Source organism: Wyeomyia smithii, chromosome 1 (genome assembly GCF_029784165.1).
Source record: "Wyeomyia smithii strain HCP4-BCI-WySm-NY-G18 chromosome 1, ASM2978416v1, whole genome shotgun sequence".
Lineage (NCBI taxonomy): Eukaryota > Metazoa > Arthropoda > Insecta > Diptera > Culicidae > Wyeomyia > Wyeomyia smithii.
Window position 1 is genome coordinate 67,469,456 of NC_073694.1, and position 21,043 is coordinate 67,490,498.

The window sequence follows — 21,043 nt, forward strand, 5'->3', positions numbered from 1 at the left end:
TGTGCCACTTTTGCATAGAAACACTACACGGCGTGTATTGCAACTTGCACAGCGTGATGTGTATCAGCTAGATTAGCGATTTGCGTATTGGGAAGATAGTAGTGGCGTCGGGTTCACCTGTGCAACATGTGCACTGCACAGGTACCCGTTTACCTAATATCCGAGCATGTGAAATTATCGAAATATTATAACCCATAAAAACAAGTAAGCATACTAGCGAAACCCTTCAATTAAAAGCGTCAAACACTTTGGTTAGATTGTCTTATTTCACGCGCCGCTTCTGGTAGATAGTATTTAGATTAGCTAAAAACATTGCCTTTAATTTATTTAAATTTTTGCTCACCAGTATTGATTTCAACTTCATAAAAATAAGTATTTGAAAAGAGTCAATCTCTATCACCTCAACCTTAGCATTGAAATAGTAATATTAGGGTTCATTCAAATTTAACGTGACATAAATATTGGACTTCCGGAAAACCCTCACCAATTTGTCTAGCATGTTTCCAATACTCAGCACAACAGGCATAAAAAATTTCCTCAGCCCTGCTTGCGTTATGTAACATTTGAACGGACTTTTATTAATCAATTAGGAAGCGCTTATTTATAACGTAACGCAAGAATAATTATTGTTGATCTCCTTTCCCCCTTTGCCATACTTTTTGTTTAAATTTTCCGTATGGGTTGCAACACTTTGCCAACCCAACACTCTTCCCCGTTACCTGAGCGTTACATAGTTTGTAAACTTTCCCTCGCGATATTTCTGTTTAATATCAGCTTTACTTTACTTGAAAAATTATGGCTCAAACGTTTCCACGTTTTGAGTCAAAAAATGTTGCGTTACGTCATATTGGACTGAAGGGAACGTCCATTAATTACGTACCGTAAATAAAAACTATTTTCGACCCCCTCTTTAGAGATGGTAGGGTTTCGGGTTTTCAAACCCGAAAACCGACCCGTACCCGTCGGGTTCGGGTTTGAAAATTTTTGGAGGTGTCGGGTACGGGTCGGGTTCGGGTTTGGTGGGAAAAAAAATTCGGGTTCGGGTTTAAAAAAGGTCGGGTTTAGGTCTGAAAACCCGTAACCCGACTATATCAAATAAACATTTTTGTAAAATAATGATGTCTAATTTCATGAAACTGCAAAATCACTAACATTTCAATACCATTTGAGGCTCAAAGCTTCAGGGTAACCTCAAATTGGTAAAAAAAACCTACCCCTAAAAAAATCTCGGGTTCGGGTCGGGCTCGGGTTTCACAAAAATAAAATTTTCGGGTTCGGGTCGGGTTCGGGTTTGATCGAAAAAAAAAAATTCGGGTTCGGGTCGGGTTCGGGTTTCAACCGAAAAAAAAAATCGGGTACGGGTCGGGTACGGGTTTGAAAATAGCCAAACCCGACCATCTCTACCCCTCTTTCCTCTAGAAAGATAGATCTTCAAAATTTTTAGTATTGATTGCGACGTTTTGTCAGATCTCTACCTCCCCCTAAGCGTTACGTATTTTTGGACGATCCCTATACGACATTGCTGCTTTAGGTAAGTTATATTTATATTTAATTGAAAAAAAGAATTTTTTTTATGATCAGATTATATACAATTTTATATATAATCGAATCATATATAATCGAGTCAATATATAATCGAGTCTGTATATAATCGAGTCCGACCTGTATTCTCTTTCCCCACACTTTCCATCTCACCGCACTATACCTCTGCTGTAGTTTTTGACTTATTTCGAACAGATGCGTTGGATTTTTGGTTAAAAACTTTAACTTCTCGCTTATGATCCTTGTCACTATACAGACGTCTTTTTTCCCAAATCTTGGCGATTGGCTCCTAATCAGGCTTATAAATGGTCATGGTATTTAGTACAATTATTCACTACAATAATCGACTTCTTTCTCTTCTGATGTTGGCAAAGCTCGCTGTGTAAATACATTCTTGAACAAATATGTCAAATAAATATTTACCACAACGAGTTTTTTTTTTCAAAACCTATTTTGACATTTTTTCTAGAAATGAGAATTACGTAAGTTGCATGCGGAGATATTCCTCAACAGAAATACAATTGAGTAGACGAAAATAAAACAAAAAAAAAAACATTGCCAAACGAATGACAGTATGCATCCAATCGCATGCGCTAATGTCATATCACCATTCGGTCTGTGTGCGAGAGCCGACGGTCGTTTTAAATTTGCGAGCGAAAGCCAACTGGAATGCACACTCACTAAGCGAATCAAATAAAAGTGTTGACTGTTTACGAGTCCACTCCTAACTGTATTGTATGGAGGTACTGATAAGAATAGATCAAAGTCAAAAGTCAAGTGAAAAAGAAATTGAAAAACAATGACTTTGGAAAAAGCAAAGCCTTGGTTCTACATTCCGTATCGGAATTCGACCTTTTGTTTTACTATGCACAGACTTCGCAGCCGACTGTTAAGTGTACAGGACAATTGCTGGACTAGCGCTACGATCCTATTGACACTAACAGTCTTTCCCGAGCCGGGACTCGAACTTACGACGACTGGCTTGTTAGGCCAGCATCGTACCTAGAGACCAGCTGGGAGATTTGCCTTTATATTTGTTCGAAAATCGTCTGCTCATCAGAACCATTTCTATCATATCTTTGAAAGAATAGGTTTCACCAACTAATTCCAGTTGCGACTAAATTCTTAAATTTTAAAAAAACCTGATGTTATGTATATTGGTTAATAACGGATGACAACCAAAGTTTCGGCATTTTTTTTAGGTCTGGTTCCTAAAATTAAAACCAATAGCCCAAAATGGCCCATCTTTTGCCCATAAAAACGTCTCTGAAAAGTTTCAGCCAAATCAAAAAAAGTCGATTAAATTGGTTGTCCTTTTTTTCCGTGGAATTGCACAATTGTAAATTTGTTCATTCCACGATTTATCAGGTAATTAAAAAACTCTTTCTTGGAAGCATCGATTACCTTAAAATCTGAATCTTGCCGCTAGGCAGCCTTTTCGTTTCTCCTCAAAGAATCACTAGAGTTCAGGAGAATATATTTCACTGCGGAAACAACTATTCTCGCACTCACGTGTGAGCACGTGCTTGAAGAGAACATCATGTGTATCTGAGCAGTTTGCAAAAAAAAACCTTGGTGGAATCTGAAATATCTCTCCTGAAAGATAATTAACTGAGGTTAGCTTTCTCACACAAAAGGGACCTTACGCACAGTAACTATTCAACAAGGCTTTGATAGTGAGTCTCTAGAGCATGTATGAAATGAACGGAGCATCTGGGTAGGAAAGTAGATTGCGTTTTTTGTAGAATTTGCTGTACATCTCAAAACAGAAAAAAATCCATATGCAGGTTTGCAGATTATACATAGTCGAAACTGGGAGATTTTCGTTTCTAGAATGAACTTAGAACTGTACAATGTGCTTGCGCAATGGTTATTGTTACGGGGCCATTTTGAACAGAGAAACAGAACAAAAAATACTTGTATGAAGAAAAGAGAGAACCCTCACATACAGATACGCAAAAACTAAAAAAAAATTGATTTCTTCCTGATCGGTTTTCATTGTTTAGATAATCTTTGCAGTTTTTATTAAAAAAAATATTTTTAAAAAACGAGCGTTTTAGATAAGTAACTTTCAATTCTTCTTTAAATTTTTTCTTAGAAAAAAAAAATAATTTTTTCTCGAGTGTATATAATCGTTCTGGCTCTCAAAATATTTGTAATCATCAATACCTTCACAAAATAGCATTTTAAAATTACTTCTCAAAAATAGGTCGTGTTCTTAAACATTGAACCAATAGCCCAAAATGGCATCTTTTGCCCATAAAAACCGCTTTGCAAAGTTTTGGTCAAATAAAAAATAACGGTTAATGAAATTAGACCCGGGACATTCTCTTAGCAGTGCTCAATTGTGACGAATCTGGCTTGTTTTTTAAATGACTACTCGAGAACCATTAACTCAATCGGGAGTTTTCGTCGGTTCATTTTCGGGGGTTTGATGATTTCAATGCCATGCTCGAAAGTATTTTGGGGCTCATAAATCACCGTTATTGCTAGATGGAAGATCAGGAAAGCATAATCACTACGAAAATATAACGATTCCATTCCATAACGCCTGGATGAATCGAAAACTTTTCAGTAATTGGTTACAAGAATAGTTTGTTCCTCAAGCTCGTGAATTTCTTGCTCGACGGGTTGATACAAGCCTCTTTTTCTACCACCGAATGTTACATCGATTGCTCAACTGATGAGCCAATATTCAATTGATCTATCACAAAAAATTAGAAATGTTAGTACAGTCGAACTCGATTATCCGGAGTTTTGAAAAACATTTTGCTCCGGATAATTGAATCCTCCGGATAATCCAGCCATTTTTTATTTTTTTATTTTTAATATCTCTCATTTAAAACAGTGAGTTTTCTATTATAGTATGTTGTACGCAATACATGTGCCGACGAAATTAATTTAAAATTGTCTTTAGACTGTTTGTCGGCGTTTGTTATACATATATACGTAATAATAAATTATGTTATATTGATTATCTCGAAGATGTAAAAACCAAATAAAATAAATCAAAACTACCATTAGAAAGACAGCTTTTGCTTCGAGAGATTAAAGGAAATATTTTCCAAAAAATATAATAGAATTTGATTTGATTTTGGTAATTATCTGTTTTATTATCTTAAATATTACGAAGAAGAATTGAGTTGTTACATATACAGGCCCTGTTCGATTTTGACAACACTCATGATTTTTTTTTCTATCTCTTAAGTGACCTATAACGACCTAGACGCTCGATATGGCCATTAATGGACTACTTTGCGGATTTCAAATCGTTATTGATTTCGCTTGTTTAATTTTGGTTCAATAATCTACACGCAAAAGTTGGATGGTGCGAAACCAGTACAAAATTGTGCGTTTTTAGAGCAATTGTTGATGTAATTCGGAACCAGTACAATGATTGCGTGTTGGGCATAACGCAATCAATGCTCTAGCGTTGTATTCGGCAGCTCCAAACTACTACACCTAAACAGTTCAAGCAGCATTGCAAAGCGAGCGAGAAGCAAAACCATTCTGTCTCGCTCATTTCGTAAAACAAAGAGGTATCGCCCTGCGCGTCGCAATCCGAACCGAAAGAGAAGCGAAAGAGCAACCTGCAAATTGTATGTGACGAAATTCTACGAGCGAGAGAGAAATTTCCCTCGTCGCTTGCACTGCACTTGCTGCTTGCACTGTTCCATGAGTAGCAGTCACTAATACACTCGACGTGAGAAATAAAGTGTCGGTATATGATATATATTCTGATTCCATTCTATGTCAATGTATTCGCAGTACAACTGTTGCGTTATGCGTTTCACACATTTATTGTGCGATTTATGTGCAACATTTGTGCGAATCGGGAAGACACAATGATTGTACAAGACTTCAACTTTTGCGTGTAGTAGTATCCGAAACACCACCGAAACACGCCAGCTTGTGGTTCTAAGTACTGCATTGATCATGGCCATTAAATTACCGAAATATGTTCCGGCCATTTATTCGAAACCGGTTGACCAATAGTGGTTGTCCTCATCGGCAACAAAAAACCATAATACCTTGCTTTTGGAGGTTGTTGAGTAAGAATTGGTTGAAGGAACGACGAGATAACTGCTAAAAACTAACTACCTAAACAGAACGGGGCATTGTTGTTACCATTTTGAACAACCCCGAAACTCCCAATGACCCGAAAGACAAAAGTACATTATAGAGATACAGAAGAAAAAAAAATACTCCGGATAATCGAGCCAGTTTCTCCGGATAATCGAGCCCCGGATAATCGGGCCCCCGGATAATCGAGTCTCCGGATAATCGAGTCCGACCTGTAATGGCGAGTTCAGAAACCCTAAATAACGCACAGAAAAATTAACATTGAAACCTATGGTGTTTCAACCCTATCAGTCTTGGCAGGACTTTTTTGTCTTCCACGATCATAATTACAAGTTCTCTATATTGTCAATGAACAATCAGAACGTTTCAGCGAGAGCAACACCAATAACGAAGAGGATGATGAATAAATAATGTCAGTAGAAAAAGGCCATTAAAGGGACATTAACAGTATTTTTTTCTTACGAAAAATACGTGAAATAGCCATGAAAAAGTTTTTACATCAGTAGTTCTTTGAAGGTATTATTAACCCTATCCCCGCGGAGAGAAATCAGTTTTTACGTCAAAATTTGACATTCAAAATCCTATTACCCAGCAACCACATGCACAATTGGCACAAACTCTATCGTATGTTGAAGATCGATCGGGTCTCTAACCGTATTGAATAATTTCATCCTTAAAAAAAATAAAGTATATTTGTTAAACTGTAATCAAAATTTAGATGTCATATGGCATCACCTGCAGGGAATGGTTTAATTTCGATTAGTTGAAAAAATATGTTTGTATTATAAACAGCTTAAAATATGCATGTTCATTAAGCAGACAATGTGTGCAGCAGGAAATATGATACAGATTCGGAAAAAATATACCGCATCCCGACGGGTCCCATCGAAAAATATGCATATTTCAGATACAAATTTTTGTGTGGTTCAAATATAACACACAAAAATTCTTTTTGAACGTGATATAATATTAAAACATCACACAAAAAAACAATTTTTAAAAATCCAAATTTTTTATCAAAAAACTACAGAATATAAACTGAACATTAATAGTTGTTTAAACTTGGAATAACAAAAAATTAAAAAGGTAAAATTTTTTTTTATTTTTTTACAGCGTATATTTTTGGAACTACAAAATTCTTCTTTAAAACTTAGTTGAAAGCACTATGCCGATCAAAGAAGCTTTTTCGTTAATGGGCACCCGCCTCATGAAAAATTCGTGGATTTAGATTTTCCGTTAGCATATAGAACGTTGTGTTGACATAATAAACGAATTGATTGCCGAGTTAGAGAGTGGGATTCTAGAGAGATTTAATGTATAATTTGTGTTTCTTACTTCTTGTCTGAATCCTGGCTCAAGCCTAATTAGTTGACTAGAATCAAGAGATGCATTCGAAAAGTCGACATGGAGGGCGTGCATCGGTCTTATGCCGGCATTACCATTTTTTATCCTATTGTTTTTAATATTATTTTCGTTTGAAATGAATGAATCTTCATTCATTTTTTTTTCTAAGTGTATTCACTTTTTTCGACAGTGTTAGAAAAAAATCTAAGTTCTTAGTCGTCACCCGTTATTCAAAGTTTCCTTGATTAAAATTATCGAAGATTTGTCATAGTCAATGTTATGAATGAATGTGGTAGCCGTGTAAGGAAGGTATGCATTTCCAGTGTAAACGGTCCAATGTTTTTGTTTTCGCATTGATATTGTGAATAAAAAATGTTTAGATCCCTTAAAACTCATGGAATTAAACTGAAGTAAAGAAAAACTACTGGAGCGGTGTTGTTTTTTGGTTGATAATCGATTAGGAAGCAGTTTTTTTTATATTTTTATTGACTAATCGAATTGATGGGCCCGAAATAAGATCGTTGCTATAATAGCGATTTTCGACCAGAGCAACCAAGCGCAAAACAAATTGTTTTTATTTGAGAACTGTTTCTTCGTTAGTGACCACTGTGAAGCATTAATTTTTTTTTTCATTAACAGCTTACAACACGTTAAGGTGTTTTCAGATACAAACAGCCGGCGGTCATAGTTTAAGTTTGGTTTTTATTATTCATTGATCAACGGCAGAGTTCATTAAAGTTTTTAGGCTAACACAAAGGACCAATAGCAATCCTTTTCGCTGGCTCAAGTATTAGATAGGTATTAGGTAGGTTTAGATAAGTATTAGTAGGTTTTAAAACTACGTTGAATACCGTCACCCACTTGTCAAAATTAAATCAAAGCAAATGGGCACACGACGTACTGATCGAAACATTAAACGACAGTGTTTTTGATTCTACCCTTGAAACGTCATACCGCACAGATACATAATTACTTCCAAGCAGATCAACTAATGCCTACCTGTGATTAGATTCTTTTAAGACAGTTCATGCGAGTTGAAAGCACACATTCATCAATCAACGGGTGCGTTGGATCTGGACATTCATGATATGTACTTCCTATTTACATCTAGAGCGAAACTGGTACCAATACGTTGCTCGGACTTATTAGCACAAAACAGTAACGTTCCAGCAGGTGCCTCGACCGGTAGTGATTAATTAACGCGACGTACAAAAACTGAAATTAATACAAAGTTACAGAGTGTAAACCGCGTAGCAAAGCGGTGCCAGTGCTAAAGCTCAAGAACTCGGTTGACCGATTCAGCCGATTGTGTGATTCATCTGTCACAGGACCCAGCCAGACTAGAATCCGGTAGCCATGGGCAACAATTGCTCGAGCAACTCCAAAATCCAATCACCAGTGCCCGGGTAAGTTTTTTGACATTTTTTATCTTCCATATTAAAATTAAATCTAGTAATCAACAACTTAAACTTACTAGTAGAACATTGTAAACAAATGTTTTCTAGCGTGTAAGCTGATGTTACAACTGAGCAAATGCAGTAACATTAATTCTTGCGTGACAATAATTAGTCACACATCATGCATCGATTCACGCCATGCCGTTGTTTTCGATCCATAAACGATTGGCGCGATTCAAGGTTGAAGGTTTTTTTTCTTGCCCAGACAATCAAGAGTTGCTGAGGAGCAACCTTCCAAAGTTCGTCATTGGAAATCCACACGTCGCGAAGCTGCTTCGATAACTTATAAAATCACTCTGATGATATATATAAAACGGTCATGATACAATTTTATGCTAACACTGGCGCTTATGTTGTATCAAAGACCATTTTAATGTTCAACTTAGAAATCAGTGCTGAATATTATGAAATATACAACGCTACGTCATAAAATTGAAAGATTGTAAAATCTCGCCCTCTTGAAATTTACGATATACGGAAATAGGAAAGGTAAAACCCAGGTCTCTTTATTGTCCTTCTACTCGAATACGCGAATTTTATCCGTTATCCGCAACTTGCCTATCCTCTTAAAAGCCATCGAAGGCTGTGTGAAACGGAACAATCCTGTGCGACCCTGCAGTCGGCAATAATAATAATGATAGTAAAAACTACAAAGCTAGAGGGAAAATGAACTCCTCTAGGCCTGAGTCGGCATCCACAGGAAGCTGTGTCGTGACTGTTGCGCTCGACCCGCGGTGTCCTTGTGCAGATCGAACATTACACTATCTACCGCTAGACTCTGCTGCTGTCACGCAGGTTGACGTGTGTTGAAAAGCACCGACTCAATGCGTACCTATATACACAATTCATGAAGTAACCTTTTATGTTACATTTATTTCACACAGTACTATAAACACATCGAACCCCCTCTCGAAATTGGATCACACCATAGCAGCGATACTTTTGCCCGTAGCTGAGGGATTGTTTTTAGCCATACCGATTCTTAGACCATACCATACGACATTGTTAACATGGCAGTTCTAAGCATTTTTCTCTGAGCGTTATGTTGTTAATTTATATTTCCAATGATCGCTCTCTGTTAATATATAGTTAATATATATTTTCATGAAATCCATTGACGTCACTCCCTGATATTTTTGTAGCTTTTCAAGTGTTAGTTGCCGTTGAAATAACGTTGGGCCTATTTTTGTGCATATAATTCCATGTACCACTTTCTCCTAGTACGCCAGACTATACTTTTGCCAGCTAAGCTGCAGTCGAAAGTTCAAATCTAAGTCGTAGCTATTATTTATACGTCATAATACACCAGCCATAATATACTAATCGTAGGCATACGTAACACGTGATTGAACACACCGGGAGCAGTGAATACGATCACACTGCACTACACGTAAAGCACAACCGCAAGATCAGTGCATAGAACGTTTGCACAAGGGTACGGCCAACAGTACTGCAATCCTTCAAGGTGCAATTGACTCTGCCGCGGTCAGGTGACACGTTTCGTGAACATGTGATCATCATCTTCACTTTCGAGGTGCTATCTTTCGAAAGCAAACTACATTGACCTTTGCGTTGATGATGGGAAAATTTCGAATTTCACCTTTTTGCTTATCAGCTTTCGTGTTAGTCGTCACTCCGCGAATATAGGTCGCTACAGAGCGAAAAAAATCGGCGCATGAATGTGCATCATTGTAGTGCGCGTGCAGTGTCCTGATAGACGCTGCGTTAGGTACGAGTGTACTATTGCAAGGAAAATGTGAGTTAGATGTGGTCTACCAATAATTCTGAATGTATTAGAGTTCAATCTAATTCTTTTTTCATTGAAATTGAGTTTACAAACATCGATTATTTGTAGGAATTAACAACAAAAACTTAGTAACAATTCATCAGTTTTTTTATGGTATGGAATGATCATTGTTGAAAATTACATTTTGACGTAGGACTATTTTTATTTTTTTTTTTTTGTAAGATTTGGACCACTGCGACCATTATTTTGATCTTTTGTGGTATACCTCTTCTTTAGTCTAGGTACTCGTGGCAGACATACCACTATTGATGGAAGTGATCGTCGTTGTCCTAGGACTACGTCTTACCGCACTATATTGAGATACATTCTGCGGAAACTAAAAACATGGTGTAACGTTGGAATGAAAGATTTCAAACGGTAATACTGATGTAATCACATGATGGATCACAATAATCAATATGTCGTTGGATTGATAAAATAATGGATAATTTTGTGATTCTTCAGTTAACATTATCACTGCATTGTTAAATAGTGAAAATTTTATAAAAGTTTCAAGGTCGAATGTTCACGAACAATGTACCAATTACATGCGAGCACACCTGGCACAGACTTTATGATTTCCCCTACACAGACACCAACTGCCTGTGTAGGAGAATTGTGGGTAAAATGAACAGGGGTGGTAAAATGGACACCCGTTTAAATCTCGACTATTACGTTGAAAAATAGTACAAACTTCTTCGGCACCTTATCTTAGAGGCACTAGGAGCTATTTGAGACAAAGTATGCGACATGAAACAGTAGAACAGTCAAAATAATTCACATAATTAACGGATGCTCCTCTAAGGTACATCTCTTCGATTACACAAACGCCTGCTAGGATACCATTAAGATTGCAGCAATTTATGTAAAAGCGCTTTCGTGCGTAGACAAAATCCAAAATCTTGCAATTTTGAAAATGCTGTATCTCTGGAACGCTACATTTTGTTTTTTGCTGATAAGTGATTCCTATGTAAAATCGTCTGCTAAACACATTGGCGTGGTCAAAATCAAAATCGAAGGGGGGTATTTTGAGGAAATTGCAAATTAAGTTTTGAATCGAAAAAATGCAATGTTGGCAACACTGCAGAAAAAAATTGATCACGTAGTTCGATTCTACATCTAAAACCCTTCAAAATGATATGTCAATATCACCTGTAGCTCTTCAGGGTCCCGAGATATTCACAAAATAAAAAAGTGTCTTGCTAAATTCGCAAAAAATGGAGGCAGTCCCATTGGCCGAGGGGTCCACCAATCGGTACAACACTTTGTACTTATAAGTTCCGGCTCGAAATACATCGACTCACAAATTTTGGTCGAAATTGGTGATGGTCGATGCATTTCCTCGGACACTTGACATCGAATGACCCATATAGTTTTCATTGAAAACTCAACCATTGCACAGTGTTTTATTTTGGCGTTTTCGTTCGTTTAATTGAATAGTGATTCAAGCTATAACCTATATTTATATATTTTTTATGCTAGTAAACAACGCATCTTTTAGTATAGAAAAATGAGTGATCAATTCACCTCAAAGTTAGATAGAAAATTTCCTTCTTCATTTTATTGAGATAGACGCATAGTGTCTTAAGCAATAATCTTACATATTACGAACCATATGAAGTTTTCTTTCAAAAGGCACTAAAAATCCCAATTTTCGTTTTAGCTTTTTCCCACATTTTTCCGAATTTTTAAACCTCCAACAAGGTGTATGTATGAGATATGTATGACACTAACAGCACAACTTCACAGTTTTATGCAAACACTAGTATCTAACTTCCAGAGGAGGGAGGGGTGTCAGGTTACATTGACATATTTCTTACTCCTATAAATCTCACCATGTCAAATTTGGTTCCATTTGCTCAATTCATTTTCAAGTTACGCAAAAGTTTGTGTTATATTCGTATGGGAGCCCTCCCTTTAAAAAGAGGGAGGGGTCTCGAGCTACTCTAATAAACTTTTCCGGCCTCAAAAATCCCTACATAAAAATGTTCACACCGATTGGTACAGTAGTTTCCATGTCTATAAGGATCAGAGAGACAGACAGACAGATAGAACTGCTTTTTCATATGATTAGATTTCTTGTAGTAATTTAAAACGCTTATTTTACGCATTAAATTATTGGTTTACCATTTTTTATAACAAAATATTAATAAAAAAAAATTCCCGATTTTATCACTTTCCCTATTTTATCACCCCAAACATCATCAAGGGGGGTGTAATCGGGTGATCACTGTATTTAGGTATTTTCAATAATTATGTGCGGGTAAAATGGACAGCCCATGGTGATGGTGAAAAAATTGTGTTAATTTCTATTGAAAAATCTAGATGCTTCGTGTTTATATCAGAAAAACGCAAAGGTAAACTCGGACCGATGAACAGATGACCGCGGCTAAACGTACCGTTGAATGCGGAATGTCCGTAAAAAAAGCTTCCGCCATTTCTCAGTTTCTTGCGGATATGGTCATGTATTGTTATTAATTCTACGACAAACGGTGAAAATTTAACTGTTGGTGAATTCATAAATGTGTCACGTGCTATGGAGCAACATTTTACTATCTGTAAAAGGATAATTAATGTTCACGCCCAAGGTGTTCATATTACCACCTCCATTTACCCACACGTGTCCATTTTACCCTCAAAAAACTGCTTTCGAAAATACTCATGAAAACTACGAAAAATACTATATTTGAGTACTTCTTCTTATTTTTTGTATATCATTGACTCAGTTAATGTGCGCTATCGACTCATAGTTGTAGTGTTAAACTGTGGAGAAAATTGGGAAATGGATTTTTTCCCTTGTAGGAGCCTATGACCACTGCTACCATTAGTTAGATATATTGTGGTATACTCCGCGTTACTTTATATGCACTGTCAGTTCGTTCCATCACAATGGGTATCAGTGATAGTCGCCCCCAGACTTTGCATTTCACCCCAAGAAGGTATGGCTTCTTTGATGAAGTTCCTTACCTTCGTAAGTTCAGCAGACCATATCTCGTTAGGCGTAAGGACACCTTTTCCAAGAATACGCAGTCTTCGCTGAATCAATGCGCGGCATTGGCATAGTAAGTGTTCCGAGGTTTCTACTTCAGAATTACAGAAACGACATATGTCATCTGTCACTCTACCTATTGTTTTAAGGTGATACCTACTCGGACAGTGTCCAGTCAGTAGGCCAGTTAACGTACTCAGACCAGCTTTATTCATACTGAGTAGGTTCCGTGTGATTCTATTACATGGTGTAATGAATAGTTTAGATTGTCTTGCTTTGGAGTAAGCCCTCCAGTTAGCATCAATCATCATTGATTCCCAGCCTCTGAGCTCAGATTTCAAACAGGATGAAGATACCCCACAGAATGGCTCCGTCCCGATGAATTCAGTTGACGAAATAATTCTTGCTAAGAGATCGGCTTTTTCATTACGTCCTATACCACAGTGACCAGGCACCAAGTATAGATTAACGTTTGTTGCAGTTAGTTGTCGTAGGGATTGAATACAATCCCATACCAACTTCGACTGGCATGTATATGCTTTTAATGCATTGAGGGCTGCTTGACTATCTGAGAGAATACAGATATTGGCATATTTATATTTCCTAGCTAAGCAAATATTTGTGCATGTTAAAATAGCATTTATTTCAGCTTGAAAAACTGTGGGCCACTGTCCCATTGGAATTGATACATTTATTCCTGGTCCAATGACCCCAGCGCCTGTAGACTCGCCCATTTTAGAGCTATCTGTATAAAAGAATGACTGATCCTGGACGAACTTTAGGACTTCCTTCTTCCCATTCGGTGCGATTGGATTCAATCACTTTTAAAGGAACACTGAAGTTAGTCCTAGAGTCCATCCGATCTTCATTCATGGTTACTAAGGTGTTCAGTTGGAAATTTTTGAGGATTCGTAAATGTCCCTGTAGATCTCCTCCCTGAAAAAATTTAACACGTTTGAGCCTAAGAGCACCTTTTTCGGCTTCAAGTTGTACATATTGATGCAAGGGTAGAAGATATAAAAGACCTTTTAAGGCTTTGGATGGTGCACTGGCCATTGCTCCTGTTGTTGATAAGCATGCCAGACGTTGTAGTTTATCTAGCTTCTTCTGAGCTGATATTTGCGTGGTTTTGGACCACCACACTAGCGAAGCATATGTTACTCTGGGTCTCACTATTGCTTAGTATATCCAGTGGATCATCCTCGGCTTGAGTCCTCACTTTTTGCCAAATGTGTTGCTGCAAGCCCAATGAGCGTTGTTTGCCTTTGAGATTGCATACTCTAGATCAGGCCTGTCCAACCTCTATAAAGCGCGGGCCAAATTTCACAATCCACAATAGCTGTCGGGCCAAAACTTGGAAAACTTTGAAATTTCTGCTGAATTTTAGATTATTTGCAAATATATGTTGAAATATCATGCTGGTTAACTTTGATTCGATACAAAATTAGTCCGTTTTAAATTCAGAAACAAATGTTGTTATCAGTTGGGGCTTACCACAATAAAAGTAACTTTACAAGCCACAGCTATAACAAATAAAAAATACAAATAATGATTTTTTGGAATTTTTTCTATGGTGTAACAGGGTTTATATTTATTGTTGTCAGATTTTAAATTTACATGAGTTTGGTGAATTAATGAGAAACTTGAAACTGTTGGCTGTCTTCTAGAACACGAGCCATGTTGAAATCAAAATCTGATACCGAAATCCGCAAACATGATTCTAAATTTTCGTCTGATAAAGATGAACGACAACTATTTTTAACTGCCTTCATTTTTGAAAACAGCTGCTCACAGAGATATGTACTTCCAAACAGCGAGAACATTTTATTTGCATGCTTGCGGAGAACAGGATAACTTTCTTCGTTCAAACAGTCGCGATAGAAATTGATGAGAGAACTCTCCTGAAACTTAGATTTGAGCGCATCGTTACATTGAAGATCGATTATTTCTAACTGGAATTTGTCTGGTACATTGTTCACATCAACGGCAAATGGCGTTGAAAAAATTGTAATTTCTGTGCTATGCTCTATCAAATCTTTGAAACGCCTAGCAAACTCTTCTTGAAGGGTTTGGATTTTGTGAGAGTATTTATTAAAATTGCAAGGAATTTTCTCCGCAAGAAGAGGAAATGTAGCAAGTTGCCAGCTTTCACTTGACTGTGCCAAAGCATTAGTTTTGTTTCGAAAGCTTTGACGTGAGAAAACAGCAATCCAACATGCTGATCTTTACCTTGTAGTTTAGTATTCAAATCGTTGAGATGTTTTGTGATGTCCGCCAAAAAGGCTAAATTACACACCCACTCAGGGTCATTGATTTCGGAAATAATTTTTCCTTTCTCTTGCAGAAACAATGCAACTTCCTTACGTAGTAAATAAAATCTTTCCAACATAGTTCCACGGCTTAACCAACGAACTTCACAATAATACAACAAGTCGCCGTATTCAGCTTCAATTTCTTTCAACATCGATTGGAACTGGCGATGGTTAAATCCTCTGGCTTTGATGAAATTGATTGTTTTGACGACTAACGACATGACCCCAGGAATGTTAAGAATTTTCGCGCAAAGGGTCTGTTGGTGAATAATACAGTGAATCGGAACAATGTCACCACCTTGCAATTGTTTCTCTTTCCTAATTAGTGCCACAACACCAGTGTTTTTCCCTGTCATTGATGGTGCTCCGTCAGATGTTAAACCACTTAGATTTGCGAGAGAGAGTCCGAAATCCTGCATGCAGATCATGACTGCTTCCATCAGGTCTTTCCCAGTAGTAGTTCCTTTCATTGGGAACAAGGCTACCAATTTCTCAGTGATTTGGAAATTACTGTCGATTCCTCTAACAAAAATAGCGAGCTGAGCTGTATCTCTCACATCAGTGCTTTCATCGATTGCTAGCGAGAAAAATGTAAAGCTAGATATCCATTCACGCAATGTTATTTTCAGATCATCACCGAGAACTTTAACTCTTCTAGCCACCGTGTTCCGCGATAAACTGATGTTATCAAACTCAGCTTTTACTTTGGGGCACATTATGTCAACGACCGCAGATATACACTCCTTTATCAACTCTCCGTCTTGGAAAGGTTTAATTTTTTTAGCCAGTATTTTACTCACAAGAAAACTGGCACGGACTGCATTTTCACTTTTCGTGTTTTCCCGAGAGAACAAGGTCTGCTGCTTTGATAATCCGCTGTTCGACGAATAATTTGAATCAATACTTGATATGAATAAAATTTTCAGAAAACACATACCTCTTAAACTCGTCAAACTTCTGTTTTCTTTTCGATCCAGTGACACAGTCGTACTTATGTCGTTTTCGTTTTTGCGGTGTAGCTACCCCGCGGACTACACTTTGTCCTATCACTGTTTTTTTTACATTTTCCGGACTATCCCGGACTATCCTTTTTCTGTCCCGGACAGTCCGCGCAAGAAACAGAGTGCAGTTTTGAATGGCACCAACACATTCACACGTATGTGTCAAAATAAAAAAAATGTGTCAAAATCGGTTTGCTTTGATTATCGTACTTCGCGTGTCGAACATCAGGTTGAATTTTATTTATTTTATTTTGTTATTTTGTAATTTTTCAGTAAATTGGCAAACTTTTCGTACAGTAGCACAAACGCGATAAAAGACAATGGCGATAATGACCAAAACAAAAGTGACAGCTGCCTCTGGTATTACGCACACCATTGCAACTGCTCGGAAAGTTTTTTTTTCAGCTGCAAAGCGTAGTCCGGGACGGGATAGTCCTGCCGTAAAAACGAATTCGACATTAGTAGAATGCTTCGTTTCGTAATGCCGCCTGAGGTTGTACTCTTTTACTACAGAAATGCTTTCTGAACAAACCAAGCAAATTGGCTTTTCTTTGTGCAGTATAAATAAATACTTCTCCTGCCATTCTTCATGAAAAAGGCGGTGTTCCGCATCAATCTTTCGTTCTCTGGACATGCAACACTTAGCCAAACTACTTCCAAAATACAGCGACAGTTCTTTCCAAAATTCGTCAACAAGTGCAATTATGCAAGTGTAAACGTCAAAAACGAGCATACTACTGAATAATATCAGCAGGGATGCCGTTTTTGTTTTTGTTATGTAGAAACAGATTGGAAGTTTCAACACACTAAAAATAGAAAACCATTACTCGTGTAATATAAACTTATACAAAGGTTTTTTTTATCACAACAAATTTCAATCCGAATACATCGGAATACGAATACATGAATACGGGGGCCAGATGCAAAACGTGTTTCAAAACTTAACGCGGGCCGCATGAAATGAAGCCGCGGGCCGTACGTTGGACAGCCTTGCTCTAGATGGTCGTTCCAGTTGAGCTTATGGTCGAGCATTACACCTAGGTACTTAGTGCTCTTGGATAGCACACCAACTGTGTTTCTCCCAACTTAAGAGTTGCAATATTATATTTTCTCTTACCTGTAAATGGGATTATGACTGTTTTAGGAGGATTGACGTTTAGTCCTTCAAGCTTGCACCTTGCTTGAAGTATTTGAGTACTTCTTCTTATTTTTTGTATCAACCATTAATGACTCAGTTAATGTGCGCTATCGACTCATAGTTGTAGTGTTAAACTGTGGAGGAAAGTGGGACATGGCTTAGGGTGTCCTTCCCCTATAGCAGTGGCAAAAAAAATTGACAGAATCTCTCCGTCCCAATAGGTCAACTAATGTTTGCTTCCATAAGCCTAGACTATTTTGATGTCTTGAAGATGAAGCTTTTTCGGAGAGTCCGTAACCACCTTTACTACTCTGCTGTTAGAATGTTATTGAAACTGATGTCTTGGAGGAAAATCTGCAGGCACAGGCAACAGTACTGCACCGAGCAATGTATGAATAGAGCGCTGGCCACTCGTCATCTACCAGTGCAGAAGAACTCGATATTCATTTGTGTGTAGCCAAGCCAAGTGAAGACTACATTGCCACTGCCGACGCACAGTGAGGCGTGTTCCCGACCAACCACTCTTTAAATTTCTTCATGAAACGAGAACGATCGCTATCAATTGGTTTTGAACCTATATCGATAGATTTCAGTTGTTGTCGTTTCATAAAGGTGCATAAAGAGTGGTTGATCGGGTTGGGTTAACGGTAATCGAATTGCCTTTTGAATTGTCTCCTTCTTCTTTTTGTTTCGTAGAGTAGCAAATATCAGTACTGCTTTGATCATGATCATTATATTACCGAAACATGTTCCGGTCATTTGTCAGGAACCGTTTTAACGATTCCGGTCATCCGATTCGGCAACATAAAGAACCAAAATACCTTTCTTTTGGAGGATATTGAGCTTAAATTGGTTGAAAAAATCAAGAAAACTAAGAAAATGTGATCAAACATAATCGATTGTTTTTGGCAGATGTGTGCCAAAATCGAACCGTGCCAAAAGTAAAACGAGCTCAAATCAAACAAAGCCTCAAAAGGAAATATAAAACTATTGTAGTCCTAAGTCAACTATGCGGTCGTGTCTTGGATACCACCCTCCTTTATTTTTATCAGTCGATGATTAACTGTACCGTAGATGGTTCTAATAGTAGGTAACTCACTTTCTTATTAAGATTGATCGTTGAACGCCTTTCTAAAAATTTTCTTCGGAGTTTCAAGTCAGAAACCGTGTTGTACTGCAACATCTATAACATCACATGGTTAATGGAAAAGTTAATAATTATAGCCTCGTTCGGTATGAAAAATATTTCCGTATTGAGAGAATGCTTCGCCAGGAGAACTGTGTATTGTTAAAAAAACATATTACGTTTGCTCACATAAAATAGAAAATGATTTCACCAATGTAACAACAAAATTAACCGCACGATCTGTCGAAACTAATATTGTTTACCTTTGTTTTGGCTAGAAACCCAGCAGCAGACCCCGAATGGGACTCAAATGGAAAAAATGCTTCATCACCTTAACCACAGCACGAAACTTCGTAGTAATTGCTATGTTCGACATTTTTTTTTTTTTTAAGGGGGGATTTGTTAGTAGCTTAAGTATTTATGATAAATATTAGTAAAGAATGAGTATGTGTGTCCAATCACAAATGGTGACTTCTCAACACTGTTAGAAATTTGTAATTTTAATTGTTAGGATTTGTTTGCTTTCGCAATTAGGACTTATCATTCGTAGGGATTTAAACCTACTTGTCAGAAAAGGGGAAGTAAACTTACAACTAACTTAATTGCTAACTTATTGGCTATAAAGAGAGCTTATCGTAGCAATTGAGGATTGCAACGATTTTTGTCGAAAATTGTTAATAATTTTATTTGACATAATTTCTAATGGTTCAACACCAGTAAGTCTATGTAATTCGAGTGTACCAAACCAAGGAGGACGCTTCAAAATCATTTTCAGAATTTTATTCTGAATTCTTTGGAGCGTTTTCTTCCTAGTTGAACAGCAACTTGACCAGATCGGTAAAGCATAAAGCATTGCTGGTCTAAAAATTTGTTTGTAAATCAAAAGTTTGTTCTTTAAACAAAGTTTAGAATTCCTGTTAATGAGAGGATATAAACATCTCGTATATTTGATGCACTTGGCTTGTATACTCTCAATGTGCTCTTTGAAAATAAGTTTTTTATCATAAATTAGTCCCAAGTACTTAACCTTGTCGGACCAACTTAAAATAACCCCATTCATCTTGACAACGTGATTATTGTTTGGCTTGAGGAAAGAAGCCCTAGGCTTATGCGGAAAAATTATCATTTGAGTTTTAGAAGCATTGGGAGAGATTTTCCACTTTTGCAAGTAGGAAGAAAAAATATCTAAACTTTTCTGCAATCGACTGCATATGACACGAAGACTTTTTCCTTTTACGGAAATGCTTGTGTCATCGCAGAACAATGACTTTGTGCATCCTGGAGGCAAATCAGGAAGATCTGAAGTGAATATGTTGTACAGGACTGGACCCAAGACTGAACCTTGAGGCACACCTGCTCTGACAGGAAATCTATCAGATTTTGAATTCTGATAGACAACCTGCAGAGTTCGATCAGTAAGATAATTTTTTAAAATTTTGATTAGGAAAATTGGAAAATTAAAAGTTTGCAATTTCGCAATCAAACCTTTATGCCAAACACTGTCGAATGCTTTTTCTATGTCTAAAAGAGCAGCTCCAGTGGAATAACCTTCAGATTTGTTAGCTCGTATCATATTAGTAACTCTGAGCAATTGATGAGTTGTGGAATGCCCATGGCGAAATCCAAACTGTTCATTTGCAAAAATTGAATTTTCGTTGATGTGTGACATCATTCTGTTAAGAATAACTCTCTCAAACAGTTTACTTATTGAAGAAAGCAAACTGATTGGTCGATAACTTGAAACTTCAGCTGGGTTCTTATCCGGTTTTAAAATGGGAGTAATTTTTGCATTTTTCCATAATTTGGGAAAATATGCAATTTTGAAGCAGCAATTGAAAATTTTCACTAAAAAATCCATTGTGCTCTCAGGGAGATGTTTGATTAGTATATTAAAGATTCCATCGTCACCAGGTGCTTTCATATTTTTGAAATTTTTAATAATTGATTTAATCTCATTCAAGTTAGTTTCAATTATTTCTGCAGGTAAAAAATTCTGGGAAGAAATTAAATCAAATTGACGTGTGACTTCATTTTCAATTGGACTCACAAAATTCAAATTTGAGTTATGAACACTCTCAAACTGCTGAGCAAGTCTTTGAGCCTTTTGTTCATTGGATACAAGAAAACGTTCACCATCTTTTAAAACTGGAATAGGCTTTGAAGGTTTCTTAAGAATCTTCGACAGCTTCCAAAATGGTTTTGAATATGGTTTCAATTTTTCAACTTTAGTCTCAAAATTTTGATTTCTCAGAAGAGTAAATCTAT

General features: G+C 37.1%; 2 protein-coding genes across 2 annotated transcripts in view; one reads left to right on the plus strand and one right to left on the minus strand.

The window, feature by feature from the left end:
- LOC129718691 (uncharacterized) overlaps positions 1 to 21,043 on the minus strand; it is a 97,954-nt gene that overhangs the window by 39,758 nt on the left and 37,153 nt on the right. The gene's annotated exons all lie outside the window — the stretch shown is intronic.
- The window catches only part of LOC129718690 (NADP-dependent malic enzyme), a 47,885-nt gene continuing 34,986 nt past the window's right edge, over positions 8,145 to 21,043 (plus strand). Inside the window, exon 1 of the mRNA XM_055669726.1 lies at positions 8,145 to 8,375. Within this exon, the coding sequence (XP_055525701.1) occupies positions 8,326 to 8,375 (50 nt within the window). The 5' untranslated portion in view covers positions 8,145 to 8,325. The remainder of the gene's footprint in view (positions 8,376 to 21,043) is intronic.